The sequence below is a fragment of the Acartia tonsa genome, chromosome 13, assembly GCF_053477335.1.
Source record: "Acartia tonsa isolate MP-2025a chromosome 13, ASM5347733v1, whole genome shotgun sequence".
NCBI classification, from domain to species: domain Eukaryota; kingdom Metazoa; phylum Arthropoda; class Copepoda; order Calanoida; family Acartiidae; genus Acartia; species Acartia tonsa.
The window spans coordinates 14,149,703-14,177,678 of NC_137272.1; the positions used below are offsets into that span (position 1 = coordinate 14,149,703).

General features: G+C 37.8%; 1 protein-coding gene across 1 annotated transcript; it reads left to right on the forward strand.

Moving 5' to 3' along the window:
- Positions 1–5,127: 5,127 nt before the first annotated feature.
- LOC145335435 (uncharacterized) lies at positions 5,128–27,976 on the forward strand. The gene is made up of 19 exons (XM_080181180.1): positions 5,128–5,185; positions 13,214–13,279; positions 13,655–13,757; positions 13,888–13,910; positions 15,449–15,571; positions 16,321–16,452; positions 16,680–16,730; positions 17,267–17,329; positions 18,603–18,707; positions 19,076–19,129; positions 19,420–19,496; positions 19,913–20,008; positions 20,961–21,091; positions 21,645–21,737; positions 22,361–22,414; positions 22,715–22,810; positions 23,639–23,731; positions 26,723–26,786; positions 27,829–27,976. Exons 1-19 carry the CDS (start codon positions 5,132–5,134, stop codon positions 27,908–27,910), a joined length of 1,560 nt encoding a protein of 519 aa, XP_080037306.1. The 5' UTR covers positions 5,128–5,131; the 3' UTR covers positions 27,911–27,976.

Genomic DNA, 27,976 nt, shown 5'->3' on the forward strand with positions numbered 1-27,976 from the left:
AACATTTCAAATGTTAATTGAAGTGTAAACTAAATTTTTATTTGCGAAGCTACTCTAAAATAAGTGTTTTTGTCTGTTTGTCTTTCTTCTCATTTCGATTCTCTTTTCACACTTTATGCTTTTAACATACTAAGCTCCTCTGAAAATTATCATGTTCTTCTGTCGCTATTTCTATTTCTCCCTTTCCATCTCTCTCTCTCTCTCTCTCTCTCTCTCTCTCTCTCCTTCTCTCTCTCTTTCTCTTTCTCTCGCTCTCGCTCTTTCTTTATATTTCTCTCTCTCTCTCTCCCACTCGCTCTCTTTCTTTCTATTTCTCTCTCTTTCTCTCTCTCTCTCTCTCTCCCGCTCTCTATAATTTTTCATATTTATCTATCTTTCTTTCTTACTCTCATTCTCTCACTCTCTGATTATAAGCTGTAATGACTATCTTATATCCCTTAACTGCAAGCTTTATTCATTAGGGCTGTTGTTGTTCTTGTTCTTGTTTTGTATATCTTATTTTATCAAAAATAAGAGACTATTATTCATAATAAAAAATCAAAGACAATTATTTTCATAAATAGCGCAGAATTGGAAGTTTGGAAGTTTATAAAAGTATATTTCAGTAACATGCTCAGTGTTTTGCTAGGTGGGTTCAATGCTTATTGGCTTGGGGGAGGGGAGTAAAAAGGGGGACACAGGCCTTCCAAATTTAAATTTTAATGTGTGGACTTATTACCCCCCTTCTGCATGCTTATGGTATATTAATATTATTGATTTCAAAACAGCTCTACTTATTATGAACGTTTTAGGTATTGTTTTTTTTTTAACAATATTTGTCTCAATTTGTTTACATCTTATTTTATACCTGGGTAAACTTCCTGTCAGTTTTTTTAAGCAACGCTTTTCTATAATCAGGCTTGATCCGTACGTCCGTTGATGTTGGCATATCAGATCTATAGTATAGATGGATATACAGTTAACTACCTGCCCCCTTTTTCAAAGACCCCTTTCGTTTGATAGCATATTGTTTTCTGCTACTTGGCTGTGTCAATATTCCCGACACTATTTGCCGATTTTCAAAGACCCAATTGAGAGTCGGCACAAGGTCCTTGGGATGGGGAAATACAGTGACTAATCCCATCCCCCTCTAGTGTTTTACTCTAATGTTGGCATGTTAGAAATTCATATTTAATTCAAACTCTGCCTCATGATTATCGTAACATTTGGAAAGTGGAGCAACTTTAAAATCGTACTAGAATGTCCGTACGTCCATTATATTATGTTGATTTTCTTAACTGTTTTGACAACAATTCTTAAAACGATATAAAGGTGTTAAAACATTAATTGCTTCCCTTTTTTTAATATGAACCCTTCACTTTTGGTCAAATTTTATTACAAATTAAGAAATTACCTAAAATAAGGCGAGGGTGGTTTTTGTACTCAACAAGGCTATTTGAGGAAAACAGCAAATAAAAGTGCAAAAACGTGGAATAGAAATTTTGCCATTTGAATTTAAATTTCTATCTAGATGTTTAAATAACAAGGATGACAACACCCATAAGTAGCGAAGAACAAAATATATTATGAAACAGACAAACGGACAAAATGAGGTATAGATCAGATAAACTGTTATTATAACAAAGAAAAGAAAGAGAGATATATGCAAATTGATATGCAAAAACTTAAAATCACGAAACCTTAGAAAATTAAGGTTTATATTTGAATGTTTTAAAGCTGCATAAAAGCAGTCAGACTTCCATAGATTTTCACACCTAATTATGGAGCATAAAGAAGGGAATATTGGCAAGAAGTTTCAGCCGTGTATCTTTTGTAGGAGCTGAGAAAATCTATTGTAAAAAGCTTAAAAGCAGGGATCGGAAGCCTCACGTAAGCCGCGTGTAAGCCTCAGTGAAATCGTGATTTTATCACTATAAAATTCAGCTGGATGTATAAAACGGCTCTTTAGCAGACAATCCTTCTTTCTTAAATTTTTTTTTCTGCTCACAAGCAGGTTTAAAACTGAGGCTTATGCGCGGCTTACGTGAGGCTTCCGATCCCTGCTTAAAAGCAGTCCGACTGATATGGATGTTTTATACTTAATTATGTTCGACATTGATAGAAATGTTGACATTTTACAGGAGTGGAGAAAATCACGTTCCCCTCAAAAGGTTTCAGACAGACATATTTCAAATTATAGAGTAACTTCGCGATTAAAAATGAGCATATAGTTTAAATAAAGTATATTAAACCCCTCCCCCACAAAAAATCCTAAAATATGGTGATTTTGAAAACAGTTTTTCATTTTTTATACATATAATATGAGTATCCATTTTATCTGATTTTTAGATTGATTTTTTGAATAATTCCTAGGACTACATGGTACAATGTTAAAGCTAGGCTAGGTTAATTTTCGTTTGTCCTTCCATCTGATTTTAGAGCTTTCCTTTTATCTTTAATAATATTTGTCCCTGTACTATGCCATTGCAACCAGGGCGGGAGGTGACATTTGGGCTGTTTATGACACTAGTCCCCAAAGTTTTATAATAACGTTTTCTTATTCGTTAGCTTAACAACTTTGGGTACTTATTGATTGGTTGTTTCAATAATTTTTATCATTAATTTTAATCTACAGAAGGGGTATTTTTGTGTATCATCATTTAGATTTACATCAATTTGTCAATTTTGCTATTGTCTTATCCCTTTATATCCCTAAATAGGAACGGTAACTAGTCCTATTATGTATTTTATGCTTGACCTAACCTAAACATCAATTTAGTTCTTCACATATTAAGATTAAAGTACACTTTAAAATATATTCAGGTTTTAATGTGTATATATCCATATTACTGTCTGTTATTTAATATCTCACAAACTGCTACACAAAATTGGAATTTTACTTTTTAGAGAACCTACATTAAGGTCTTAAATAGCCCCTGTAAGACAGGGACGCAGGCTCTAATATATGCAGGGAGGGAGGGGACATTTCACTCAAATTTACCTGGTCCCAAGATATTTAAATTCTGAATCGTTGGCCTAACACATTTTGTGACTTTTGTTATTCTGAATTGGGTTGCACAAATTGTTCCATCAAACATTAATCTGCAGAAGGTGTAATTAAGTTTATCGTAATTGGGAATTGTAGATCAATTTATCGACCATTATCTTATCCCCTAGATTCCTGAGTATATGACAGATTGCTGTCTAAGAATGTGCTTTGGTTCTGGAAGTTTTAATCCTATCAAAGATTTACGCAAAGTGTTCTTACAAAACGGTGAAAGTTCGTTTGGCAATATATGTTACCCTTAACATTGAAAAAGTGTACTAGCAATTTTCAACAAATTTTGACAAATTGAAGGGGGAGTGTCAGGTTCGAGTTTAGACAACACGACATCATACTAGAGACTTTAAAAAATGTTACCTACTGCTTATATATTATGTTAGTGACATTTATAGTAAGAGATTGTGGAATGTATATAATTACTATTTAATTTAGAACTTCAAGACATAGGTTGAGCAATCAAAGGGTTGGTATTTTGATGGGTGTTACCTTTTACCCACCGGAAGAATGGACATTATAAACCTAGAAGTTGCGTATTTTTCATTAAGGTGCGTGGAGAGTACTAATAAAACTCGAAGCAAACGGTTAATCTAAATTAATAAATCTATACCTAGTATAGATGTATAACCAGACAACTACCTGGATCCCCCTGTTGAGGACCTTTTTCGTCTGCGAGCAAATTGCTTTCTGCTCTTTTGTAACAACCTGGCTGTGTCAATATTTACGAGGCTATTGGTTGATTTTCAAAAAAACTAATTGAAAGTCGCAGGGTCCTCGAGGAGAGGACATACAGTCATCTAATCCCCTCTCCCTCTAATGTTTTACTCTTATTTATAAAAATAATATCACAGTTTCGTATGAACAATATTCTACAACTGCTACACATATAGTTTAATGAATAATGGTGTTGTATGTGCGTTATATTTTGAGTTTGACAACTATTCTCATTGTCATTTTTTGCTGTTATACAATTTATATTAAGATTTTTTTGCTGCTGCACTTCTATAAATTGAGGCACAAGGGTTAGATGACTATGCGGAATATGTTACTGTTTCATAGGAACACTATTCTACTACTGCTATACACATATATGCATGGCATTTACTAATCTTGAAAAATATTTTAGTTTTAAATTGTTGCTGGTATAGTGATGTCATAGGACACGTATATATAGTAATAGCATGTCTGTGTGTTTATACTAATAGCTTAGTTACTACACAAGTATTGTTATATAAGATCTTGAAAACGGCCATGTCAATTTGGACATTGATAGGTTTTGTCTATCATTGGGGGGAGACTCTTTTTTTTTTTATCAATTCTCGATTTGAAAAAATAACATATTTGGTATGTTGATTCTGATTTTTTCCTAAGAGGGTGTTATTGGGCTACCCCTCCCCAGCCATTTAGAAGATTTTTTTGTTGTTGAAGGTATTCAAAAGCTCAAAATGGATAAAAAAGAAGAGTGATAGCATATATAAAATCGAAGCTCTAAATCGGTAGGACAAACGAACCTTAACACTTGTAGAGTGTCAGAAAAAAATGTAAGTAAATTTGTTAAAAAACTGCTGAAATACAGGATAATGTTTTAGGACACACTTACATTTTTACAACTTGATTATAAGGATGCTTTGCTTATATCATTGTACTTTGTTGTCCTAAGAATCAGTATTCCAAAAATCAGATTAATCGGATTATTATATCGCATAAAAATATTTTAAAACAGTTACAAATCAAAATGTTTAAAATAGACGTAACATTTATAGAGTTACTACGCTTTCTAAATCCTACCTAACTACTACAGGAATCACAATGAAAAGTTTGAAATCGATAGGACAATTCTAACATGCCTAAATAATCAAAAAAGCTAACCGTTCCACGAAAAAAGCTAACCATTACGGATTAAAGATTAAAACCAGTTTCATTACGGATTAAAGATTAAAACCATAATAAAACTGGTTTTAATCTTATGATTGTACATTTTTATATTCGTAGAAAGTTTTTTCGTATGGATGAGAACCGGTTCCTATCCACTGGATTCGAATGAAAACGAGAAATAGTTATTCTGATTTTTACTTCTTTTAAGATTATGAGATGAAAAATAAAATGATTGCCATTTGGATATTATTAATAGCTATTCTTAATCAGGTATATCTATAAAAGTAACAGGATGTCTATCTGTGTGAAGAAAACGGTCTCGCTAATTGCTGAACCAATATGGTTCTTCTTTACAGCGAAGCTTCTCATAGGTCCACGGAAGGCTTATAATTATTTTGTGGGAGTCTAACTTTACCCTCCTAAGAGAAATCGTCGGTAGATTTTTTTGTTACTTTTTTTATTTTTTATTACAAAAAGTAGAAATTATCCCCTCCCTTTTCTTCAAATAGCGTCCATGCTTTATTTTTTTGTGGGGGGGAGGGGGGTTGGTAATCACCCCTTCACCCCCACATTGGACGTCCTTGGGCGTAAGTAGTATTGTGGTATTCGGCAACCGTGAGCCATGCATATGGCACCCCTGACCGGGGTTCGGTGGAGGGTCAATGGCCCTCCCCCGAGTCCTGGGGAAGGGGTCTGACGACCCCCTCCCTATGCCTAGAATTAATGATTGAATCTGTCATGTTTTATTATGGTTAACTGTATTCTTAATTCCCCCCACCCTTTCCAGGGATGGGGGATCATTATTGCCCAAACTGACTATTGTATATGTATTATAATGCTTTTATGTTATGATTATTTATTCCTATCCATGTAGTTATTGTTTGTTGTATATAGCTTTAGTATCCTTTAAACCTTCAATAAAGTGACAACTGAAAATAGATGTTGATTATTATCTAGTGAATGCTAGAGAAGCGTAGCTTCTCTATAGTAAGGTGTCCACGTCTGTCACACTGCCGTAATCTAATTGAACTCCGGTGTCTGCCATTTATCCTCGGCGGATACCACAACTTTTGGTGACAGCTGTGTGAGATTACGGCAAACCACAAGTGTAGAGCAGACGCGCATCTGAGGCTAAGGTACTCCCAGCAGTGAAACTGGCAAAACTGACACAAGCAACCTGAATTACCCACCCTGGACAGCAAAGTCTAACTCTGCACCCGGCAGTTGTGGAAGCGAGACAGCGAAACCTGACGAAGAACCGCGAGAAGCGCCGACATCTAACGGAGAATTGAGCGCTCAAAGGGCTGAAACAGGCCTGCGGACCGGCTGAAACAAGCCAAATAAGTGTAAACGGCTGAAAATAGGCCAACTTTACTGCAAGAGATAGCAGGATCCGAACCAGTGGCGCTAGCAGGACGGGACATTCCCTGCCGCCATCAGCCGGATTTGGATCAGCGGCGCTAGCAGGACGGGACATTCCCTGCCGCCGATAGGCTGAAACACGCCACATAGCTGCGAGCTGCGAGCCAACATACGAGTGTAGTGCACCAAAACAGAGAAAACTACGTCAACTCCAAGTATCCTGAGAGGCTACAACGCAGCCGCCCATCTAGAAAATCAGATATTATATCACATTTGCAGGGATTACCACCCTGGTGTGATGGCTAAACAATAGATTTATGAGCAAAGATTGGCAAACAAATTGTTGTGTTGTGATAAAACTAAAAATAGAACAGGCTTGGATTTATTGTGTATTGTGATAACAACTAAAAATAGAACAGGGTTGGTAAACAAATCTGTTATGTAATTGTGATAAGGACACAAATAGAAGCTAAATGTAATATAACAAAGCCCCTGATACACAATCTAATCACCTCAAGCCTACAGCACAACAACAAGACACCCCTTATTCCAGAGGAAAGGGAGGAGCCCACTCTCCACTGAAGGAAATACAATCAAGGTGATATAATAGATAAGCCTAGGATTAAGGAGAAAAGGCACCATTACCTCATCACACAGTTATTTCAAACCCACAGCACTCCCCCCTTCCTCACAGGGGGAACGGACGGATTTACCCCCGTCCCCTCACGCGCTTCCCCCCTCCTACCCACACTAACCTAAGTCCGTCTACGGTGTGGAGCTAGTGACCGGGAACACAGAGCGCCATTTACGGACAGCGCAACGGAGTGCGGAAATATCATAAAATTCGACGGACAAGCGGACCAATGAGAGAGCGAGTTGAGGGATAAGTGCGCGTTTTACCTGTGTGCGCGGATTTGACGGTGCGTAAGCGCGTTGCGAGGACGGGAGATTTCACACACACACACACACACCGGAGCGGAGCTACTCCATAGCATATAACAGGGATATTTTTAGACCAATAAAGAATTCTAAGCTCCCTCCCCCTAGCTATAGTGTGATAGAGGAAAACCAAATCAGTTCTTGACAGCAGTTCAGACCCTCAACATCTATCTACCCCTACCAGCCTACTCTACCACCTCAGAATCCAACTAGTGATAAACACAGCTAAGCTATATTTTTGTAACTAAACTACCAACCTAGTGATAAAAACAGTGTTGGCTGTTAGGCTAGAAAGCCTCTAGTGACAAACCATTTATTCTATTTACTTTATAACTTTGCGTCCCGCCGTTGAACCGTTGCCCCGATGGAACAGCCGCAAGCGCCAGGAGGTGACCAAGCCCCAGGATGGCTCCAGGATGACCCTCAGCCGGCTCCAGCCGAGTACCGCAAGCTGATGCTGAGTAACCTGCCAGAGTTTAGAGGACCGCCCAAGCAATCCTGGAGTTCACATATCCGCAGACTCGAGATGTCATGGGCGGCTTACCGCGTGCCACCCAATGACTCCCTCAACCGCCGCAACGCCCTTTTACTGTCACTGGTAGGGCAAGCAGCGGAAATGGCGTCCCATCTGTTTGGCGAGGCAGGCCAAGCCTTGACCTACGAACAGGTCAAGGCCGAGTGTGAAATGCTATTTCGTCCTGCTTTTGAATCCCAAACGCTTAAACAAGCGTTTAGGGATTACAAGCAACACTCGACAGAACCTATACAAGCGTACATATCAACTAAGTGTGCCTTGTATAGGGACGCCTACGGCCATGAGGATCTCGAGTTGTTGGTGGACGAATTAAATCGTGGAATTCGTAACGCCAATGTAAAACGCATCATGATGGGACATGAAATTACGAGTGTACCTGAGTACACTCGTAAGGCCATGTTTACCGTCACCATGATTACCAAGCAACTGAAGGAAGGTGTGTGCTTAGTGGACTCGACCGACGGGCTGACTGGATCTGCCTGCATCCAGTTGCCCTAATATGACGAGTCGGAGCCAATGGAGATTGGCGCCTTGGCTCCGGGTCTCCACCAGATGGGGAGGGTCGCTCCAGATGACAAGGTTCCAGGTCGCTGCTTCCGCTGCCAGGGGAGAGGCCACAGAGCTCGAGACTGCCCGACGCCGATGGAAGTTAGCCTAGAGGAGAGACGCACCCAGCCACGCCGTGACCGTTCTGCCAAGTGCGAGCGTTGCCACTACGACGGTCACACGGCGGCCGAGTGCAGAGCTGACTGGGCCCAGGTAGCCAGCCGCAGGCGCACCGCCGACAAGGGTGCCCCTCCAGGGAAGCCCAGCAGAGTGGCCCACATGGAAGGGAGCGCGCCCCCAGCACCACCGCAGCAAGCAGCCGCCCCCAGAGCCGCGGACCGAGCCGACGGGATGCCGCAGTTTGGGACCGTTCCAGCTAGGATCAACGTACTGGGCGGCGCGGCTGAACCCAACCGGGTTGGCCTGGGCTTCAGTCTCAACCACCTGGGGCCGGAGCTGGTGCAACCCTACAACATCGCCGAGCCAGAAGTCCTGAGGCCCCAGCCTTTTAGCCTCAACATGATGGAGCCTGCTCGGCCGAGCCTACCCAGCAAGAGTGGAGGGGCGCTACCCAGCGTCACTGAGACGATGTACGGGGAGGCCCTGGCGGCCGCTGAACGAGAGAGGCAGGAGGCGCTAGCCAGCGCATCAACATCGATGTATGGGGCGCCACCCGGCGCCGCCACCTGTGATGACTGGGGGGTGCTATCCAGCGCCTCCCACCTGGTGCCTGGGGCGACACCCGTCGCCGCCACCGAGATACCTGGATCCTGGAACGAGCCAGCCTCCAACCTGGTGTCTGGGGCAACAACCGTCGCCGCCACCGAGAGACCTGGATCCTGGAACGAGCCAGCAGTCCCAGAGGAAGGGGTGACACCCGTCACCCCCAGCCAGCCAGCGCCACCAGCCTGCCGGGAGAGCCCAACTACGTGCCATCCAGAGCCCCCTGCCAGCCGAAGGAATCCAACTACCCAGCAACCCCAGTCGAGCCAGGATAAGTTAAATTTGATAAATGTGTTGTATCCAAGCCATTGTAAAACCCCAGCCTTGCCTGTGCCCCCTGCACCAGAGGCTGGGGAGATTGAAATTTGGGAAAATAAGGACTTGCCTGTGCCACATGCACCTGAGTTCCTAGGGCAGGGGAGGGACGTGAGTAAGGGCGAGCCTGTGCCACACGCACTTCAGCCCCATGCCACTGGGCATGCCTTGGACCAGGGAAGGGACCACTTGGGGCTAGGGGAGCCGACACCCAGGCAAGTGCCAGTCGCCTGCCAGTCTGTCATTGGGGAGGGTATCGGGGTGCCCCGGCCACACAAAGATAATGCTCAATGGAAACTTGTATCTAGCCAGGAGCAGCCCAGCCGTGTCCAGCCCCAAGAAGCAGCCGTGACCCGAGCCGAAGGTCCCCAGCCGCGTGTGCGAGGTAGATGGCTGCCTGGAAGCTTCTCTCACTGGTGGATGGTCCTGTGGGGCCTCCTGCTGGCAGCCGTGTGGCCTACAACCAGCTACGTCCTGGTGGGATGGGACTGCGCCAACCCCACCCACGTCACAGCCTACAATAAGGAGAAGATGTGTAACACGGAACCCTTACACCAGGAGGTGCCCCTGGGCCATGAGGTACACGTCCTGCAGCAAGTCAAGGTGAGGGAAACAACAGGATACAGTTGCCAGCTCACTGTGTCCCAGTGGACATTCAGGTGTGGGGTATGGGGTCACCTCAAGGTGACCTCGGTCCCCACCCTCATGAGGCCAACCAAGATAGATCCAGAAACGTGCCGAGACCTGGCCAGGAACCGTGTCTACACGCTGCCAGGCAAGACCCAGCCACTGACGTTCCAGCTGAACCATCCCCTGTTCTTCACCCTCGACATGGTGGGCGCCCTCGTCAACAGCCCCGAGGGGGTGGGTTGTGAGGGGGAGGACGTCCACTTCGAGGGCCAGCTGTACCGCAATGAATTAGTGCTCCAGGAGCAACGGCTGCTGGTTAAGGAAGAGACCTACGTAGTAGAGGAGGGACGGGTGGAGTCCCAATCTGACCACCTGACCTTGGAGTGTCCCCATTCAGAGCTGTCCTGCATCACTGGGGAAGCCACCTACGTGTGGGATCACCTGGGGAGAGATTGCCCCTTGGGGCTGATTCGCAGCCTCCAGCCCAGCCTAGTAATGGATGCGTTCCTGGTTGACCATCAGGCCCAATTTTTCATCAACATGACCAACCCCACCTCAATAGTGAACTGCGACTTTGAGGCCCATGCCACCAACCACCCAGCATTGTTCGTGCAGCTGACCCAGCCGCGGCAGCGCTACCCAGAGTATCGGCCAGGGATGTGGATGTTCCCCTGCAGGCCCAGATACATGCAGGTTATATTGGATTTACTCTGGAGACCCGCATGAAAAGCACAGCAGCAGAAGAAGTGGCGGCCAACTGCTGGAAGCTCCAGCAACTAGACCCGGCCCACCCGGTGCGCGTCCAGGGGAGCACATTCTCGGTGCTGAGGGGAGATGTCCTGCTCCAGCTTACCTGCCAACGCAATAAATATGTTGTCCGTGAACACAAGGAGTGTTGGGACAAAGTGCCAGTAGAGCCCACAGGGTTTGTAGACGCCGTGACACGAGTGTACAGCGGCCACGCCACCAAGATTCCCTGCTCCTCCACCTACCCCCTGACTGTGCACGCGGAGGAAGGCTGGATAGAGTTAACCCCCGCTCCTAAGAAGAGGCCACCCCCGCTGGATACGCCTAGGCAACTGTTGACAGAACCCTTGGATGACTTCAGTTCAGGGGGTTTGTATTCGCAGGCCGAGTTGAACGACTGGCAGCAGCTGCTGGCGTTCCCAGCATATAAGAGCGCCATGCTGACCGGCCTGTCCTATGGGTCATGCGTTCAGCAAGGCAGCTGTTCGGCCACAGGCGACCATGGGATAGTGTCCTACAACATCGACCGACTGGTGGAGGAAGGAGAGGCCGCCCTGGATGTCTGGGCTGGGTTCAGACAAGCTATTCACGAGTGGGGAGATGGCGCAGCCATATTGTGTCTGCTGTTGTTGATCCTCAAACTGCTGGGGGACCTAACCATCATTTCCCTGGCAGCAGCACAGGGAGGCGTCCGAGCGGCCTTGAATGCGGTGTCACAAGTGTTCCTGTACCATCCAACTTTGTATAGGAAGGCCCTGGCTAGAGCCAGGCTCACCCATGCCAAGTCCCGGGACTTTTCAGTAGACTGGGATGCCATACCCATCGGCTGGGAAGCAGCCGAGGAAATGGTGTCCATGCAATCAACCGATAGCGGGCATGACCGCCCAGGTAGGCCAGGACCGCCCTCTGGCCGACCCCGCGGCCCCACGGGAGGGCAGGCCGCTGCCCAGACGGTCAACTTGGCAGCCAGTGCCCCAGCCGCGGCCAACAACAACCAGCATGCCCCACTGCTGACTGTCCCAGCAGCAACTGTGCCACCTGCCAACCTGACACCTGCCGGCGTTGAACAACGTGTCCAACCAAAGCCAGCCTCTGCATTCTACCCCACGTTGGGAGCCCACCAACCCTGAGAAACACTCACCACTAGGATTCCATTGAATCATTATCGCTTGTATATATATATTAGCCCTAAAGAAGCGGACCGAAGGCCTCAACCACTGTCGGAAGTCTGGTAGGGAACCCTCTCCCAGCCTTCCGAGGGGAGAGTTGTGGTATTCGGCAACCGTGAACCATGCATATGGCACCCCTGACCGGGGTTCGGTGGAGGGTCAATGGCCCTCCCCCGAGTCCTGGGGAAGGGGTCTGACGACCCCCTCCCTATGCCTAGAATTAATGATTGAATCTGTCATGTTTTATTATGGTTAACTGTATTCTTAATTCCCCCCACCCTTTCCAGGGATGGGGGATCATTATTGCCCAAACTGACTATTGTATATGTATTATAATGCTTTTATGTTATGATTATTTATTCCTATCCATGTAGTTATTGTTTGTTGTATATAGCTTTAGTATCCTTTAAACCTTCAATAAAGTGACAACTGAAAATAGATGTTGATTATTATCTAGTGAATGCTAGAGAAGCGTAGCTTCTCTATAGTAAGGTGTCCACGTCTGTCACACTGCCGTAATCTAATTGAACTCCGGTGTCTGCCATTTATCCTCGGCGGATACCACAGTATCTCCTAAACTAACAGGCACAATAATATTGATTGTAACTTTTAAGTTTAATTGAAAATAATTGTAACATATAACTTCATCTATCTATCTATCTATCTATCTATCCATCTATCTATCTTTCTATCTATCTATTTATCTATCTATCTATCTATCTATCTATCTATCTATCTATCTATCTATCTATCAATCTATCTATCTATCTATATATCTATCTATCTATCTATCTATCTATCTATCTATATATCTATCTATCAATCTATCAATCTATCAATCTATCAATCTATTAATCTATCTATCTATCTAACTATCTATATATCTATCTATCTAACTATCTAACTATCTATCTATCTATCTATCTATCTATCTATCTATCTATCTATCTATCTATCTATCAATCTATCAATCTATCAATCTATCAATCTATCAATCTATCAATCTATCAATCTATCTATCTCTCTATCTATCTATCTATCTATCTATCTATCTATCTATCTATCTATCTATCTATCTATCTATCTATCTATCTATCTATCTATCTATCTATCTATCTATCTATCTATCTATCTATCTATCTATCTATCTATCTATCTATCTATCTATCTATCTATCTATCTATCTATCTATCTATCTATCTATCTATCTATCTATCTATCTATCTATCTATCTATCTATCTATCTATCTATCTATCTATCTATCTATCTATCTATCTATCTATCTATCTATCTATCTATCTATCTATCTATCTATCTATCTATCTATCTAGGCCAGCAGCCTCCCAGAATGTGACAGCTATATGTGTAGTGGAGGGGTGTGTCATAATCTATGCCAGGTTGCATTTTAGTTCTAAGAAGAGAGTCGCTGGGTCTTTCAAATTCACACCCGCTCCCCTCATTTTCCCCCTATGCTTAAACATGTGGTGAACCCTCCAACTGCAGAGACCCTTGAGCTTCGCTTTAATGGACGTTGTCATCCCTGTTTAATTCCCAAAATATAGTGGGAGGGGTTTTGCTCAACATGCAATTTATGCAAAAGCACCCTTAAACTTTCAAAGTTACTATTCATGAAAGAATTCACATAATTGTTTTAAATATTAATTCAAAAAATATGAAATCAATAAAATTTCAATTAAAATTTACTTGAAATAAATAATTTAAAGAAAATAGATCTTAATATTTTGCTCAAACTTAATTAGAATTATTGGTAGATAAGTTCCAACCCCAGGTACGAGGTGTATTATCAACCCAAAGAACAACATCAAGTTTACAAATCTAAACTCAAATTTGTTGAATCTATAGATGTTACACCAGGTACAAAGTTTTAAACTATTAAAAAAAAATTAATTTTGATCAATTTATTCATTTCTCATAATATAAGCTAAAAAACGTCAAATGTATTTATTTGTGTAACTTTTTATCTAATCTATTTTTGCTATTTCAGAGGAACAAGAAACTAAAAAACAGGTGAATTTATAAAAATGATTTTTAAAAGCGAAGCTTTTCTATAATTAGGGTCGGTTATTAAAAGCGAAGCTTTTCTATAATTAGGGTCGGTCCGTCCGTCTGTCCGTCCGTCCGTACGTCCGTCCGTCCGTAACGGATAGCTTTTTTCATTAATTTAGACATGTTAGAATTGTCCTATCGATTTCAAATTTTGCATGGTGATTCCTTTAGTAGTTAGGTACGATTTAGAAAGCGTATCAACTCTATAATCATTACCAAAATGTCCGTACGTCCATTTTAAACATGTTGATTTTTTTACTTTTTTAAATAGCTTTTTTCGTTAATTTGGGCCTGTTAGAATTGTCCTATCGATTTCAAATTTTGCATGGTGATTCCTATAATAGTTAGGTACGAGTTAGAAAGCGTAGCAACTCTATAATCATTACCAGAATGTCCGTACGTCCATTTTAAACATGTTGATTTTTTTTTACATTTTTAACAACAAATTTATATGTGACCTAATTATCTGATTTATCTGATTTTTGGTATACTGATTCCTGGGACAACAAAGTACAATATTATAAGCGAAGCAACTCTATAATAAAGTCCTAAAAATGTAAGTATGTCCATAAACATTATCCTGTATCAAGCAGTTTTTCAACAAATTTACTTACAATTTTGCTTTGACTCTTATACATTCGCATTCTAATTATTCAGTTCTGACATTATACAAGTGTTAATGTCCGTTTGTCCTACCGTTTCAGAGCTTCGACAGGGTCGGTCCGTCCGTCTGTCCGTCCGTCCGTACGTCCGTCCGTCCGTAACGGATAGCTTTTTTCGTTAACTTAGGCATGTTAGAATTGTCCTATCGATCTCAAACTTTGCATGGTGATTCCTTTAGTAGTTAGGTACGATTTAGAAAGCGTAGCAACTCTATAACCATTACAAGAATGTCCGTCCGTACGTTTATTTTAAACATGTTTTTTTTTTACTTTTTAAAAACAAATTTTTATGTGATCTAATCATCCGATTGATCTGATTTTTTGTATGTTGATTCCTGGGACAACAAAGTATAATGTTATAGGCGAAGCAAATCTATAATCAAGTCCTAAAAATGTAAGTATGTCCATAAACATTATCCTGTATCAAGCAGTTTTTCAACAAATTTACTTAAAATTTTGCTTCAACTCTTACACATTTATATTCTGATTATTCAGTTATGACACTATATAAGTGTTAATGTCCGTTTGTCTACCGTTCCAGTGCTTCGCTTTTATGGATGTTGTCATCTTTATTTTGTGCTGTTTTTTACTTTATTGGTTTTATTTTGTATTTTTAAACCATATTGACGACGTAATCCCTCAACCTGCCTATCGAGCACTTAAACCTCCCCACCCACTTGTGTTTGAAAGTTAGAAATAAGGGTCGGGGGCTCATCACTTGCAGAGGGCCCTTATTATGCGGGGCTAAACTGTAACCAATCATAAAGAAAATAACAAATAAACAAAAACATACCTTCCCATGTATTTTGTATTTGTGTATTTATATTTTGACAACAGGATAATTCTGGAATCTTACCTGGATCAGGAAGGTCTGGACCTGTGAGTGGTCCACCCCAGGGCGGCCCTCCACCCTCCCCAGGATTTGGAGGTCCCGCTGATTTTGGAGAAACGAATGCAGAGGTTAGAATTTCACAAATATGTAATCATCCAAAAGTAGCATAGCAATTAAAACTAATTGACTGACAAACAGAAAATTTGAACAGATGTACAGCATTTATGAATTATACACAGACTGATGAGATGCCCATTCGTTGATAGAATCTCAACAAAACAAGGATGACAACATCCATAAAAGCGAAGCACTGAAACGGTAGGTCAAACGGACACTAACACTTGTATAGTGTCAGAACTGAATAATCAGAATAAAAATGTATAAATGTCGAAGCAAAATTGTAAGTTAAATTGTTGAAAAACTTCTTGATACAGAATAATGTTTATGGACATACTTTCATTTTTAGGACTTGATTATAGAGTTGCTTCGCTTTTAATATTGTACTTTGTTGTCCCAGGAATCAGTATACCAAAAATCAGATCAATCGGATTATTAGATCACATAAAAATTAGTTGTTAAAAAAGTAAAAAAAATCAACTTGTTTAAAATGGACGTACGGACATTCTGGTAATGATTATAAAGTTGCTACGCTTTCTAAATACTTTCAGACTTTCGCTTTCTAACTACTACAGGAATCACTATGCAAAGTTTGAAATCAATAGGACAATTCTAACATGCCTAAATTAGCGAAAAAAGATATCCGTTACGGACGGACGGACCGACCCTAATTATAGAAAAGCTTCGCTTTTAAAAATCTAATGCTTTTAAAAATATCAGAGATGTATTAAGTAAAAATGTCATCCTTGTTTTTTTTAAGGGATTCGGAGAAGTTGATTATGATTATGACAGTGTGGGTGACAGTGATGACTTCGATATCAGAACAGCCGCCGATAATTCTGAGCTCCCGACAGCTGCCACAGCTGCTCCTGCACCTATTATTCCTCCCCAGGTAGGATTCAGCTATACCAACAACGTAATTATTTCGAGATAAAAATCAGGAAATCTTATCCCCTTCCTCAATTCCCCCTAGAGGCCTCTAGGGGGCGTACCCGCTAGTATATACATATAAAAAAATAATATTATAAATAAATCCAACTGAGCAATACGGACAGACAGAAGGACAGACAGACATACACAATAAGGAAGTTTCGTTACTAAAAAATACTGTTGATTCAGGCAGGACCAGGTTTTGGCGGACCAGCGGATTTTGGAGAAACAAATGCCCAGGTAATTAATTCATATTCATGTAAAATTTGTTTGCGGCGCTTTCACATAAAAAATTCTAAACTTTTTAAATTGCTTCAGGTCAGATAAGGTTAGGTTATAGCACAGTCTCGGTACGCACATCCATAGAACCAGAATTAAGAGGTTTGTAAAAAAATAAGAAATGCTTAATTCCATAGGATTCACAAGAATTGTGTAAATAAAAAAAAACTATTTTTCGCGAATTTCCGTGTGCTGTGCCTACCTGTGTATTTTTGTAAAGTACTTTCAATTACACGATTCTGTTCGTGTGTGAACGGGTAATGTAGTGCCGTTTGAGAGCCAGCTGCATTTAAAATTATCTTGTCAAAATGTTGTACACTAGTTGAATCGCCCCTAGCGTGTTTCTAGGGGCGTTCTTAAAAAAATTATAAACCTTCATTGGACCTACATTATAAAGGAGAACCATATCGGTTCAGTGATTAGCAAGATCCTGTGGTACAGAAAGACAGACACACATCTTGTTACTTTTATTTATAGGGATTATGATATTTTTTTAGGGATTTGGAGATTATGATTACAGTGAAGATCTAGAAAATGATGTCGATGTTGATTTACGACAGGTTAGCAGTGGTTAGAGAACTAGTAGAATAGTTATTTCTTTCATCGTGTTATAAACGGCTTTCCGTGGATATAGCACGTACAATTATAAGATTAAAACCAGGTTTTTTAGCCCCGAGGTGCCGAAGGCACGGGCTAAAAAAAACTGGTTTTAATCTTATGATTGTACATTTTTATATTCGTACAAAGCTGGATATAATACGATGCTAGACATAGTTTTTTCGTTTGGATGAGAACCGGTTCCTATCCACCGGATTTGAATGAATACGAGAAAATAAAATAATGCACTTTAGGGACTTAGGGATGTGACAATGGATCAAAATTTATATTTCTAGCTGTCCTGGGATCTTGGGTACTAATACCAATGCAACTGTTCTTATTTTGGTTAATTTTTTAGACTTTGGGGACTAGTGCATAGAATGCCGCTGAAAAAAAATAATCAATAAGAAGACACTTTTTACTGAACATAACCAACACAAATACTAGCAGACAATTTGTTTAAAATTAATAAGGACTGCTTTAACCAAATTGTTGAAATTTTCTGGATAAATCTGGTTTAGGAGATATTGAATTAGAACTCTAAAATTAAATCAATTGGTCATTGTCCCGTCCCTGTATTCAGAAAAGCAAACTATATCTGTTGGTTTAAATTTCTATCTAATACGGCAAGATAATTTCTTATAAGCTATAAGTCTTGGCGTGGTTTAAGGCCATTTTTATTATTTTGTTCCTTATCACTTAGAAAGAGGGGCCTTTACATAATGTCATTAGAATATGTCACATTTCATAAGCCATAACAAAGATATCTTCTACAAATTGAATTAATTTTCTCATTTAGCTTTATCACCAAACTTTACTTTTTAAAAGAGAAGCTTTTCTATAATTAGAGTTGGTCCATCCGAACGTTCCAAACTTTTTGTTAATTTAGGCTGGTTAGAATTGTCCTATCCATTTCAAACTTTGCATGGTCTTTCCTGTAGTAATAAATTACAATTTAGAAAGCAACAATTTTTAATTTGATATGATTATCTAATTGATTTGATTTTTTGAATACTGATTCCTAGGACACCAAAGTACAATTTTATAAGCAAAGCATCTCTATACTCAAGTCCTAAAAATGTAAGTATGTCCTTAAACATGCAATTTAATAACAAATATACTTAAAATTTGTTTCAACTATTATACATTAATATTCTGATTATTCAGTTCTAACAAGTGTGAATTTTTGTTTGTCCTACCTTTTCATAGCTTCGCTTTTATAAATTGTATTTTTAGGTTCAAGTACCTGGAATTATTTCTAAGTTTGCCAGAAACGGGCCGCTACCACCTCCTACTCCAGGTTTCGGGGGTCCTGCAGATTTTGGCGTAACCAATGCAGAGGTTAGTCTTGGGGGGCGAAGCTACTTTATATTCAAGTTTTATATGTTGGTTGGCATAAAGGTCAGTTAGTAATGTCACATATTATTGTATCACAGGGATCTTGGGGGATAAGATAATAGATTATAATTTGATATAACGTCCAATTAGATTACCCCTTCTTCTGTAATTGGACGGAGTTTAGATGCTAAAGTTGGTAAGACCCATCCCAATATGAATTTAAAAAAAAACGCCCATGAAATTTAAAGCTTTTTGATCTAATTCATTAAAATTACTCATTTTTTATTTTTATAAATATATTTATATCAAAAAAATGTATACACATTATTTACAATAGTATTATGACATTTAAATATTTTGTATCTTTTCAGGGATTTGGAGACTATGATTACAAAGTAGATATAGATGTTGCTCCTATAACAAAGGTAGGTTTATAATGTTTATATTACATATTAAGTAACAGGATGTATATATGTGTGTCTTTCTGTACTGAACAATATCCCTAACTACTGGACAGATATGGTTCTCCTTTACAATGAAACCCCCCGGCTCCCCACACACAAAGGCGTTTACACGATTTTGGCTAGGACAGGAAGGTGGCAAGGATAAAAAAATGCAACCCCCCCCCCCCTTAGAAGTTAATACTTAAAGACTGACATACCGATGCATATAACTTTAGGAGTAGATTCATAATTAACAAACTTCTTAATTTTAGGTTACACTACTCCCCGAAGAGCCCAAATTAAAGTTTACCTATGCTGTTCTAGAACCTAACACTCCATCATATCCCATGTATTTTAGTAAAAAAAAATTCTTAAAAAAGATCGAGTATGTCCAAGTCCATCCATAAGAAGCATAGCATTTTTTGCTATTTTTCGCAAAAAGTTTTGTAAGATGTGTTTATATACATAATGCAATTAATTAAGTACTGAAGTGGTTGTTTGAAATTTTACATTTTATTTGCTAGGATAAATATTTTTGTGGTTGGGTAGAAATCAATAATTAAGGTATGTCGGTATGTACATCCAACACTATGTAAGTTAAAATTCAAATGTCTTTAAAATGTCGAGGAATGCGTTGGCGCAATGCAGTATTTACTAATTAACAGGACGTCAAGACAATGATTTAAGATCTATGTATTGAAGAAAGACAATTCTACTTGTAAAAAATAAAAAAACAAACCTACTTGGAACCTAAATATTATTTAGTTATGAGGAACCAGTAGCAAACGTAAATGTTTATTCATCAAGACCAGAAATTACCCAAAGTGTATATTCTGCAGTTCCTACAAAACCAGCAACTTTCAGGAAATTTTATAAATTTTAACTTAGTAAAAGGATTTAGGGAAATAATAGCAAAGCAGAGTTTCTGTTTATCCCACTCATCAAAAGAAGAAAATTGCCCCTTAACCCTTTACAGTTGGGCCCCTTGCCACACCTTAATCGGTCGGGGGGGGGGGGGGGGGGGGGGTGCGTTCGAATATTTTAGTATTTTGGTATGATAAAATGCTTTGTTTTAGTCAAAAAATATTTTTGCTCTTTACCTGGATGACCCTGCCAGGTTTGCTGGCATCCTGAGCCCGCCAGGATGGAGATATTCAAAAAATTCCAACTCTCAGTTATGTGTCATACCCATACTTAAAAAGTCACGCAGTTTGGGCTCTTTATCTTTCACACACAAAAAACCTGAGGGGAGGGGGGGGGGGGCGTTCAACCGACCGGTAAGGGTTAAGAAGGGGCAACCATATTGCCTCTTACCATAAGGGGCAACTACATCGCCTCTTACCATAAGGGGCAACTACATCGCCTCTTGTCATAAGACGTGTTACGAAACCGACTATAGCTAAACATTTCTTTTAGAACCAACCAAAATAAACATATGTTAAACTTTATTGTCTGCTAATATATGTGTTAAAATTGTTCAGTAACCTTTGTCTGCTAGGGTAATAACTTTTAACGGCATTCCATGTGCCTGTTCCCAAAGTGTTTAAAGTTAGCCAAAATAATAAAAGTTGCATTAGTTCTTTAACCTTAGGTCCAAGGCGGTAAACAAATTAATATTAGATCCATTGTTATATCCCTATATCCTTATAAATATATTCTAATTTAAATTAAATCTGTATACTGCCTCCTAAAGCGTAAAAACTTGTTCTGTAATTCGTTACCTTTAAAGGTTGGGGGTTGAAATTTATTATAATTAATTCTTTGTTTATCCTAATTAATCCTATAATTATCTTAAAATCTATAAAACTACATACAGTAAGCCAGAAAATCAAGTCTCCACATCTTACTACAAGCCTGCAAATGATCCAGTATCACCAGTTTACTACAAGCCAGTAATTGAACCCGTTTTGACAAGTTATAACAGCCAGCCAGCTGCTACAGATTCAGGAACAGAAATAATATTTTGTAAAAGTCTTGGTAGGACAAGACAGTCAAGTTTCAAGTCAATTTAGCTTAAGATTTTAATCTTAATAAATTAAATATTTTTACATTACATCCAATGTATTCAGAGAGGGAAAGGACAATAAACTGTAAATTTTACTAGTGCCCAAAGTTTCATAAAAATGATCTTTGGTTAGCTAAAAACTTTGGGTTCTTTCTATTAGATCTTCATTGGTTGGTTTAAACTAACCAAAAATTTGACTGTAAATTTTACTGGTACCCAAAGTTTTATAAAAAATCCTGGTTGAGCTGAAAACTATGATTACTGTATTAAAACTTGATAAGTTGGTACAAATGTTTCAAACAGAAGGGGTAATATTGTTCATCATAATTGGGGATGGTCATTCATCAATTTAAAGTCTATTGTCTTGTTATTTAGTTTAAGATACGTGAATATCTTTGATAATTGTTTGTACATTAGATCTTTAGCTCTCAATAGACAAAAGTCAAAATTTCATAAATTACTTTTTATAATTCAAGAATACTTTTGGCTGTACAGATTCAGCAGCTCCTGTGTACAGCAGCCAAGAGGATGCAGAAAAATTTAGCCATTATGCAGAACAGCCCAACAGCTATGACTCGTATTCAGGTAATTAGATTAGTGATGACCAAGCATATCAGGAATAAGGTTTAGCCAACAAGAGAAATAATTCAAACATAATATTTTGGGGGGAGATAAAAAGGTCTCTATTACTATGAAATTACAAAAGCATATGATAGCTATTTCAATTATGATAATTTGAGGGATATTTCTGCTAAATAGTTTTTTGTTTTTTTTTTAATTAAAAATCATTTAACCAATAGCGTTTCGGACTGCCTGCCTGTCAAACAGACAGACAGACATTGTGAATTTTAGAATAGCTATGCTACTAAAATATAATAGACTTGAACATCCTGTTTTTACTTTAGGACAAATAATCTGGAATAGTTAAGATCCAATTATGCACAGGGAAAGCTTCACTGAAGAAAAAATGCGTAAAATAGGTATTTTTCGCGCATTTCTCTGCACTGGGAGATAATTATGCATTATTGATTTATGGCTATTCCAGATTATTTGTAGGCTTTCTTATGCCGCTTAAAACAGTGTGCGGGCATGTTCTGTACGTTCAGCCGTTTGGCAGCTAGCAGCCTTTAAAATTCATAGATTTTTGGAAATATTGCTTACCAGCAATATTTTACCGTGAACTGCAGTAGATCCTTATTTTATTTTAGGAACTAATCCTGTAGTGGCACCAGCTCCAACATATGGGACTGTTCAAAGTCAAGGTAAACAACAAGCTTTGGCTACTTGTTTTTGTTATTACTCCCCAAAAAAAAATTGCAATACTTCAAATATCCAATCTATAGAAAAATAAATTTGGTAACCACTCCCCCCCCCCCCCCCCCCACTTATAAATTTAGATAAGTAAGGGGAGAGTTAGGAGTAGGAAAAAAGAAACACCCAACCCCCACAATTACATTATAAATGTAATAAATAATAATAGTGCTTAAAAATCTCGTAAATACATAATTATTTGATAAATCCTTCAATTGTTAAAAGATTAATACCAATTGAAAATGCTTCAGGAGTACCTGAAAACCCGCATAAACAGCCTGGGATTGTCTTCCAAGCTCAAGCTATGGATTATTTCACTTTTGATGAACATATACCAACAGATTCAGGTATGATCGAGCAATACAGGACATTGAGGAATTAATTGTAGAGATGCTTCTCTTATAATATTGTATTGACCTAGGTATCATTATTCCAAAAATCAAATAAATAGGATGATTATATCATACAAAAAAGTTTTAAAAAGCTTATTTTTCAAATGAACGGGCGGACTTTCTGTTATTATCATAGAGTTGTTATGCTTTATAAATCATACCTAAATGTTACAGGATTCATCATGCAAAGTTTCAAATCAATCGGACAATATTAAGAGGCTTAAATTAACATGAGGATCTATCCGTTACGGACGGACGGATGGACAAATCCTTATTATAGAAAAGCTTCTTTTTAAAAATCACGAAACCACTTAAACTTAAAAAGTACTTTAAGTCACTAATACATATATAATGTTATTATACTTAAAATATACATTTTGAAATAAACAAAGCAGAGAATTTACAATTGTAACAAATTTGCTTTCAATTGTTATTTGTTTTCACAACAATTGTTCATATTAAACACTTAAAACTTTCATTTACAATTCTGTACGTTATTAGTTTGAAAAAGACTCATAAAAAAATCGCATAGACGGACTACAAACGCACTTTATGCTTATTTGAGGTTTGATCAGTTTAAGTAGAGGTATAAAGAGCCAGTCAAGGGTTAGTACCCCCCCCCCCCCCCTTAGGGTTATTAAAAAATGAAAAAGTGAGATGGTGGAGTAGGTGGTCAAGAATTGGGTTTAGGTGAAAGTGGGAATTACATGTTTAAAAATTTACGATTTATGTAAAAAGAAATAGCTCTTGTAATTAAACTTACTGAATGTAATTATAATCTAGGTTCTACAGGACCGGTCATTATACCTGTCCAGAGCTATGGACCTGTCCAGGCCAGTGCGCCTGCCCAGGGACAACCTCAATATGTTTCTCCAGGTAAATTTAATATAGCCGCAGCTAAATCTTCCAACTTTTCAATCATCCATAAAAAAACGGAAAAAACCTTTCAATTTTAAGTGATAAATTATTTAAGCCAGATCATCATTCGCTTGCATTAAAGGGACTGTGAACGTAAATTTTTCTCATCTTAATATCAAATCTTAACATTATCTCATTCATAATATCTCACAGATTGAGCAAAACGAGCTTTTGTTTGCTTAAAAAACGGCTTTTTCCGACGATTTTTATAAGGTACGGGGAAAGGAAGAAATTTTCCGTATTATATAAAATGTGCATTAAATTGCTTTTTTCTCCCATTATAGCTAAAATTAAACTTTTTCACATAGTTCTAGATTTTTCCTAACAGTTAAGCTGACTTTTAACATAATCCTTGCTTTAATCCAATGTATAGTTACTTAGAAATTGATAAAATAAGCAATATTTTTTTATTGAAAACCAAATACAATAACAAAGCCAGAAACAGGTTTTTTATTAGTATCCAATTAACTTTAAATGGCCCATCTCTCGCCCACCTTTAATTACAAAGAAGGTGTATCAACTTTTTTTTATGGCTAGCCGGTTCTTTTAGTAAGTAGTAGATGTAAAATTTTTCATAGAATTCAGATATGCAATCGGTTTTTTTGTAGACCTCTTATTTTTTGTTTCTTATAATGTTTGTAGGGATATTTAACTTGTCATATATAGTTGAAACAATTTACTTACTGTTAAGGATTTATTTTATGCTATAAAATTGCCAATTCGTTTTTTTATAACGTAGTAATTAGGTAATAAAGACATATTTTAAATTCGTATCATTGACAAAAAAAAATACCTCACTGTCTACAAAGGGTTGAATCTCATAGGTTATATAAAATAATAATATCCTTTTTTATTGTGTTGAACAATAAATAACCCACTTTGGATAATTAGTTTACACTTTTATCAGACTGTTTATAAAGAAATATTGCGTCTTTATTATTTACAAAGAAGTTGTATCAACTTTTTTTTTATAGCTAGCCGGTCCTTTTAGTAAGTAGTAGATGTAAAATTTTTCATAGAATTCAGATATGCAATCGGTTTTTTTGTAGACCTCTTATTTTTTAAGTAATTTAAGTTTTTTAAAAAAATAATTAAGTCGGTTTTAAGGTACTAAAACGCAACAAAAAAAAGAAGAAAATGGCCAGTAAGAACAAAAATAGTAAGATCTTTAATTTGACACCTTACTTTTAAAATTCTGTTGAGTAATTATTGAAAAAATCTATTTTCTTAACCTCGGTTTAATAAAAACTTTAGACCTAAATATTTTCTCAAACAGACATAAAAAAACATGGGTTCATATATACCTTTAGAATCAGAAAATTTTTACGAATCCATTGTAAGCAAAATTGAAAAAAAGTAAAAAAATAAAAAAATATAAAAATGGCCAATTGTATTTTTTGTTCTGGCAACACTATCGTCTTCCCTTTTTTACCCCCTCTATACCCCCTTCCCATTTTTATACCCAATTCAAAAGTTAAGACGTTGCCTGTACAATATAATATGATATTTTCATATAATTCCTTTTATTGTAGTTTATATACTATATTGTAAACTTTTTTTTTCAATTTTGCTTACAATGGATTCATAATATTTTTCTGATTCTAAAGGTATATATGAACCCATATTTTTTTACTTGTGAAATGATAAAATTGAGTTCAAAGTTTTTATTCTCGTGGGTTTAAAAAAATCGATTTTTTCAATAATTACCTGACAGAATTGAAAAAGTAAGGTGTCAAATTAAAGATCTTACTATTTTTGTTCATAATGGCCATTTTCTTTCTTTTTTTTGTTGCATTTTAGTACCTTAAAATCGACTTAATTTTTTTTTTAAAACTTAAATTACTTAAAAAATAAGAGGTCTACAAAAAAACCGATTGCATATCTGAATTCTATGAAAAATTTTACATCTACTACTTACTAAAAGGACCGGCTAGCTATAAAAAAAAAGTTGATACAACTTCTTTGTAAATAATAAAGACGCAATATTTCTTTATAAACAGTCTGATAAAAGTGTAAACTAATTATCCAAAGTGGGTTATTTATTGTTCAACACAATAAAAAAGGATATTATTATTTTATATAACCTATGAGATTCAACCCTTTGTAGACAGTGAGGTATTTTTTTTTGTCAATGATACGAATTTAAAATATGTCTTTATTACCTAATTACTACGTTATAAAAAAACGAATTGGCAATTTTATAGCATAAAATAAATCCTTAACAGTAAGTAAATTGTTTCAACTATATATGACAAGTTAAATATCCCTACAAACATTATAAGAAACAAAAACGTTCAGATTTTCCCTATTTTTTCCTTTTTCCCTCTCAAAATACCATAAAATCAAGGCATTATTTCTGGATGTTTTTGTGAATAGGACATTTTTGGTTGATCAGTGTAGTGAAATGTGCTTAGTAAATGTTAAGATTTGATAATCAGATGAGAAATTTTTACGTTCACACTCCCTTTAAGATGCGTTCCTCTATTGCCATCTATAAAATAATAGATTAGGTATTATTCAACAGACAACCAACCCTTTGACTGCACATACTTTCTCTGGAAGACCTAGAGTTGCGGCATTATAATGGTCAAGTTATTCTCCCTGCTTATACTATAACTGCCACATGCAAGACGTAGCAGAAGTAGGTACCAAATTTAACGTCTCTAGTATGCCAATGGGGATTATTTTATAATATATATATTTATAATATTATTCTTTAGTTGTGTTTAGTGCCCTAGCAAAATGGGGATAGATGTCACTGCTTTCGGCCTACCTATTCTATTGACGTCAGGAAATACCATATAACCCATTTCTTTTCTAGGGGATTTCTTTCCCACTTCCCTTTCTCTTTCCCTCTACCATGCCGTCTATAGAATAAGTATGCCAAAAACAGTGTCATCTATCCCTATTTTCCTAGGGCACTAAACACAGCTTCTAATTTATATGCAGGTGGTCAACAGCCAATTTCTGGAAGACCTGCTAGACCTGGAAGGCCACAACCCAGTAAATCAAGGTAAAGATCTAAAATAAGATAAAAAAATATAAATATATTCTCATTGCAACGAAATAGCCAGAGAGAGAGAGAGAGAGAGAGGGGGGACAATAGGCTGTTTATTACACTAGTCCCCAAAGTTTTTTAATAACTTTTTTTTCATTCGTTGACTTAACAACTTTAAATTTTGATTGGTTGCTTCATTAAGTTGGGCATTCAAATGTTTCAACGGCTAATTTTAATCTAAAGAAGGGGTAATTTTGTGTATCACCATTGGGGATGTACAGCAATTTATCGGTCATTGTCTTATCCCTTTAGATCCCTGGAAATACCCCTATGGTTTTTGTTCCCTACTTAACCATTGTCTTTCCCTACTTCTATACCTTTCATTATTAGTATTGAGCTTTTCATTTCAATGAGGAAGTGGACATTGGGCTGATAATTACACTAGTCCACAAAGTCGTATAAACAGTAAACACGTTTTCTTATTAAAAAGCTTGACATTTTTGGGGACTTCATGAATTTTGATTTGTTGATTTATTAAGATGAGTGACCAAACGTTTTCACCAATAATTGTATTTTACACTAGGGGTAATTTTGTGAGGATATACATAAATTTATCGGCCTTTGTCTTATCCTTTTAAATCCCTGTTTTCATTAAGACTTGAACTAAAACTATTGATTTGTCCATTATACCATTATATCCATTATACCAAGGCATGATCAATTGTTGGACATAATGATATAGTTGCATTTTATGTTTTCTTTGCGCGTTATGACCGTTTTCGGTCTTGTTTTATACAAAAAAAAGAATATTATTTACTGCTTTGTTTTATGCACAATCCAATAGGGAGAGAGACAATAGACTAGAAATTATACTGGAACCCAAAGATTTATGAATAAGATTTCTCTTTACTTTAATTAAATCTTAATTGGTTGGTTTTTACTAGGAGTGTCAATTTTTTCAAGAAATGATTTTAATCATCTAAGAATTAATTTTTGTTTATCATCATTGGGGATGTACATTAATTTTTTGTCAATTGCCTTATCTCTTATATTTCAGACCTGCCCAACCGAATCTGCTAAACAGCCTAGTTACTGGATTAATACAAGCTAAAATGAATATCATCAAGGCAATTGGATAAATAGAATTTTATATCATTAATAGTATGTAAATTATTTGATTATTTATTTTCAATAAATATAAAAAA

Bases quoted from the DNA above. Each gene is read 5' to 3' on its own strand.
- LOC145335435 (XM_080181180.1), top strand. From the start codon at position 5,132: ATGAAAAATAAAATGATTGCCATTTGGATATTATTAATAGCTATTCTT. The intron at 17,330-18,602 runs GTTAGCAGTGGT...TTGTATTTTTAG, and splicing joins TCGATGTTGATTTACGACAG to GTTCAAGTACCTGGAATTAT. The intron at 26,787-27,828 runs GTAAAGATCTAA...CTTATATTTCAG, and splicing joins CCACAACCCAGTAAATCAAG to ACCTGCCCAACCGAATCTGC.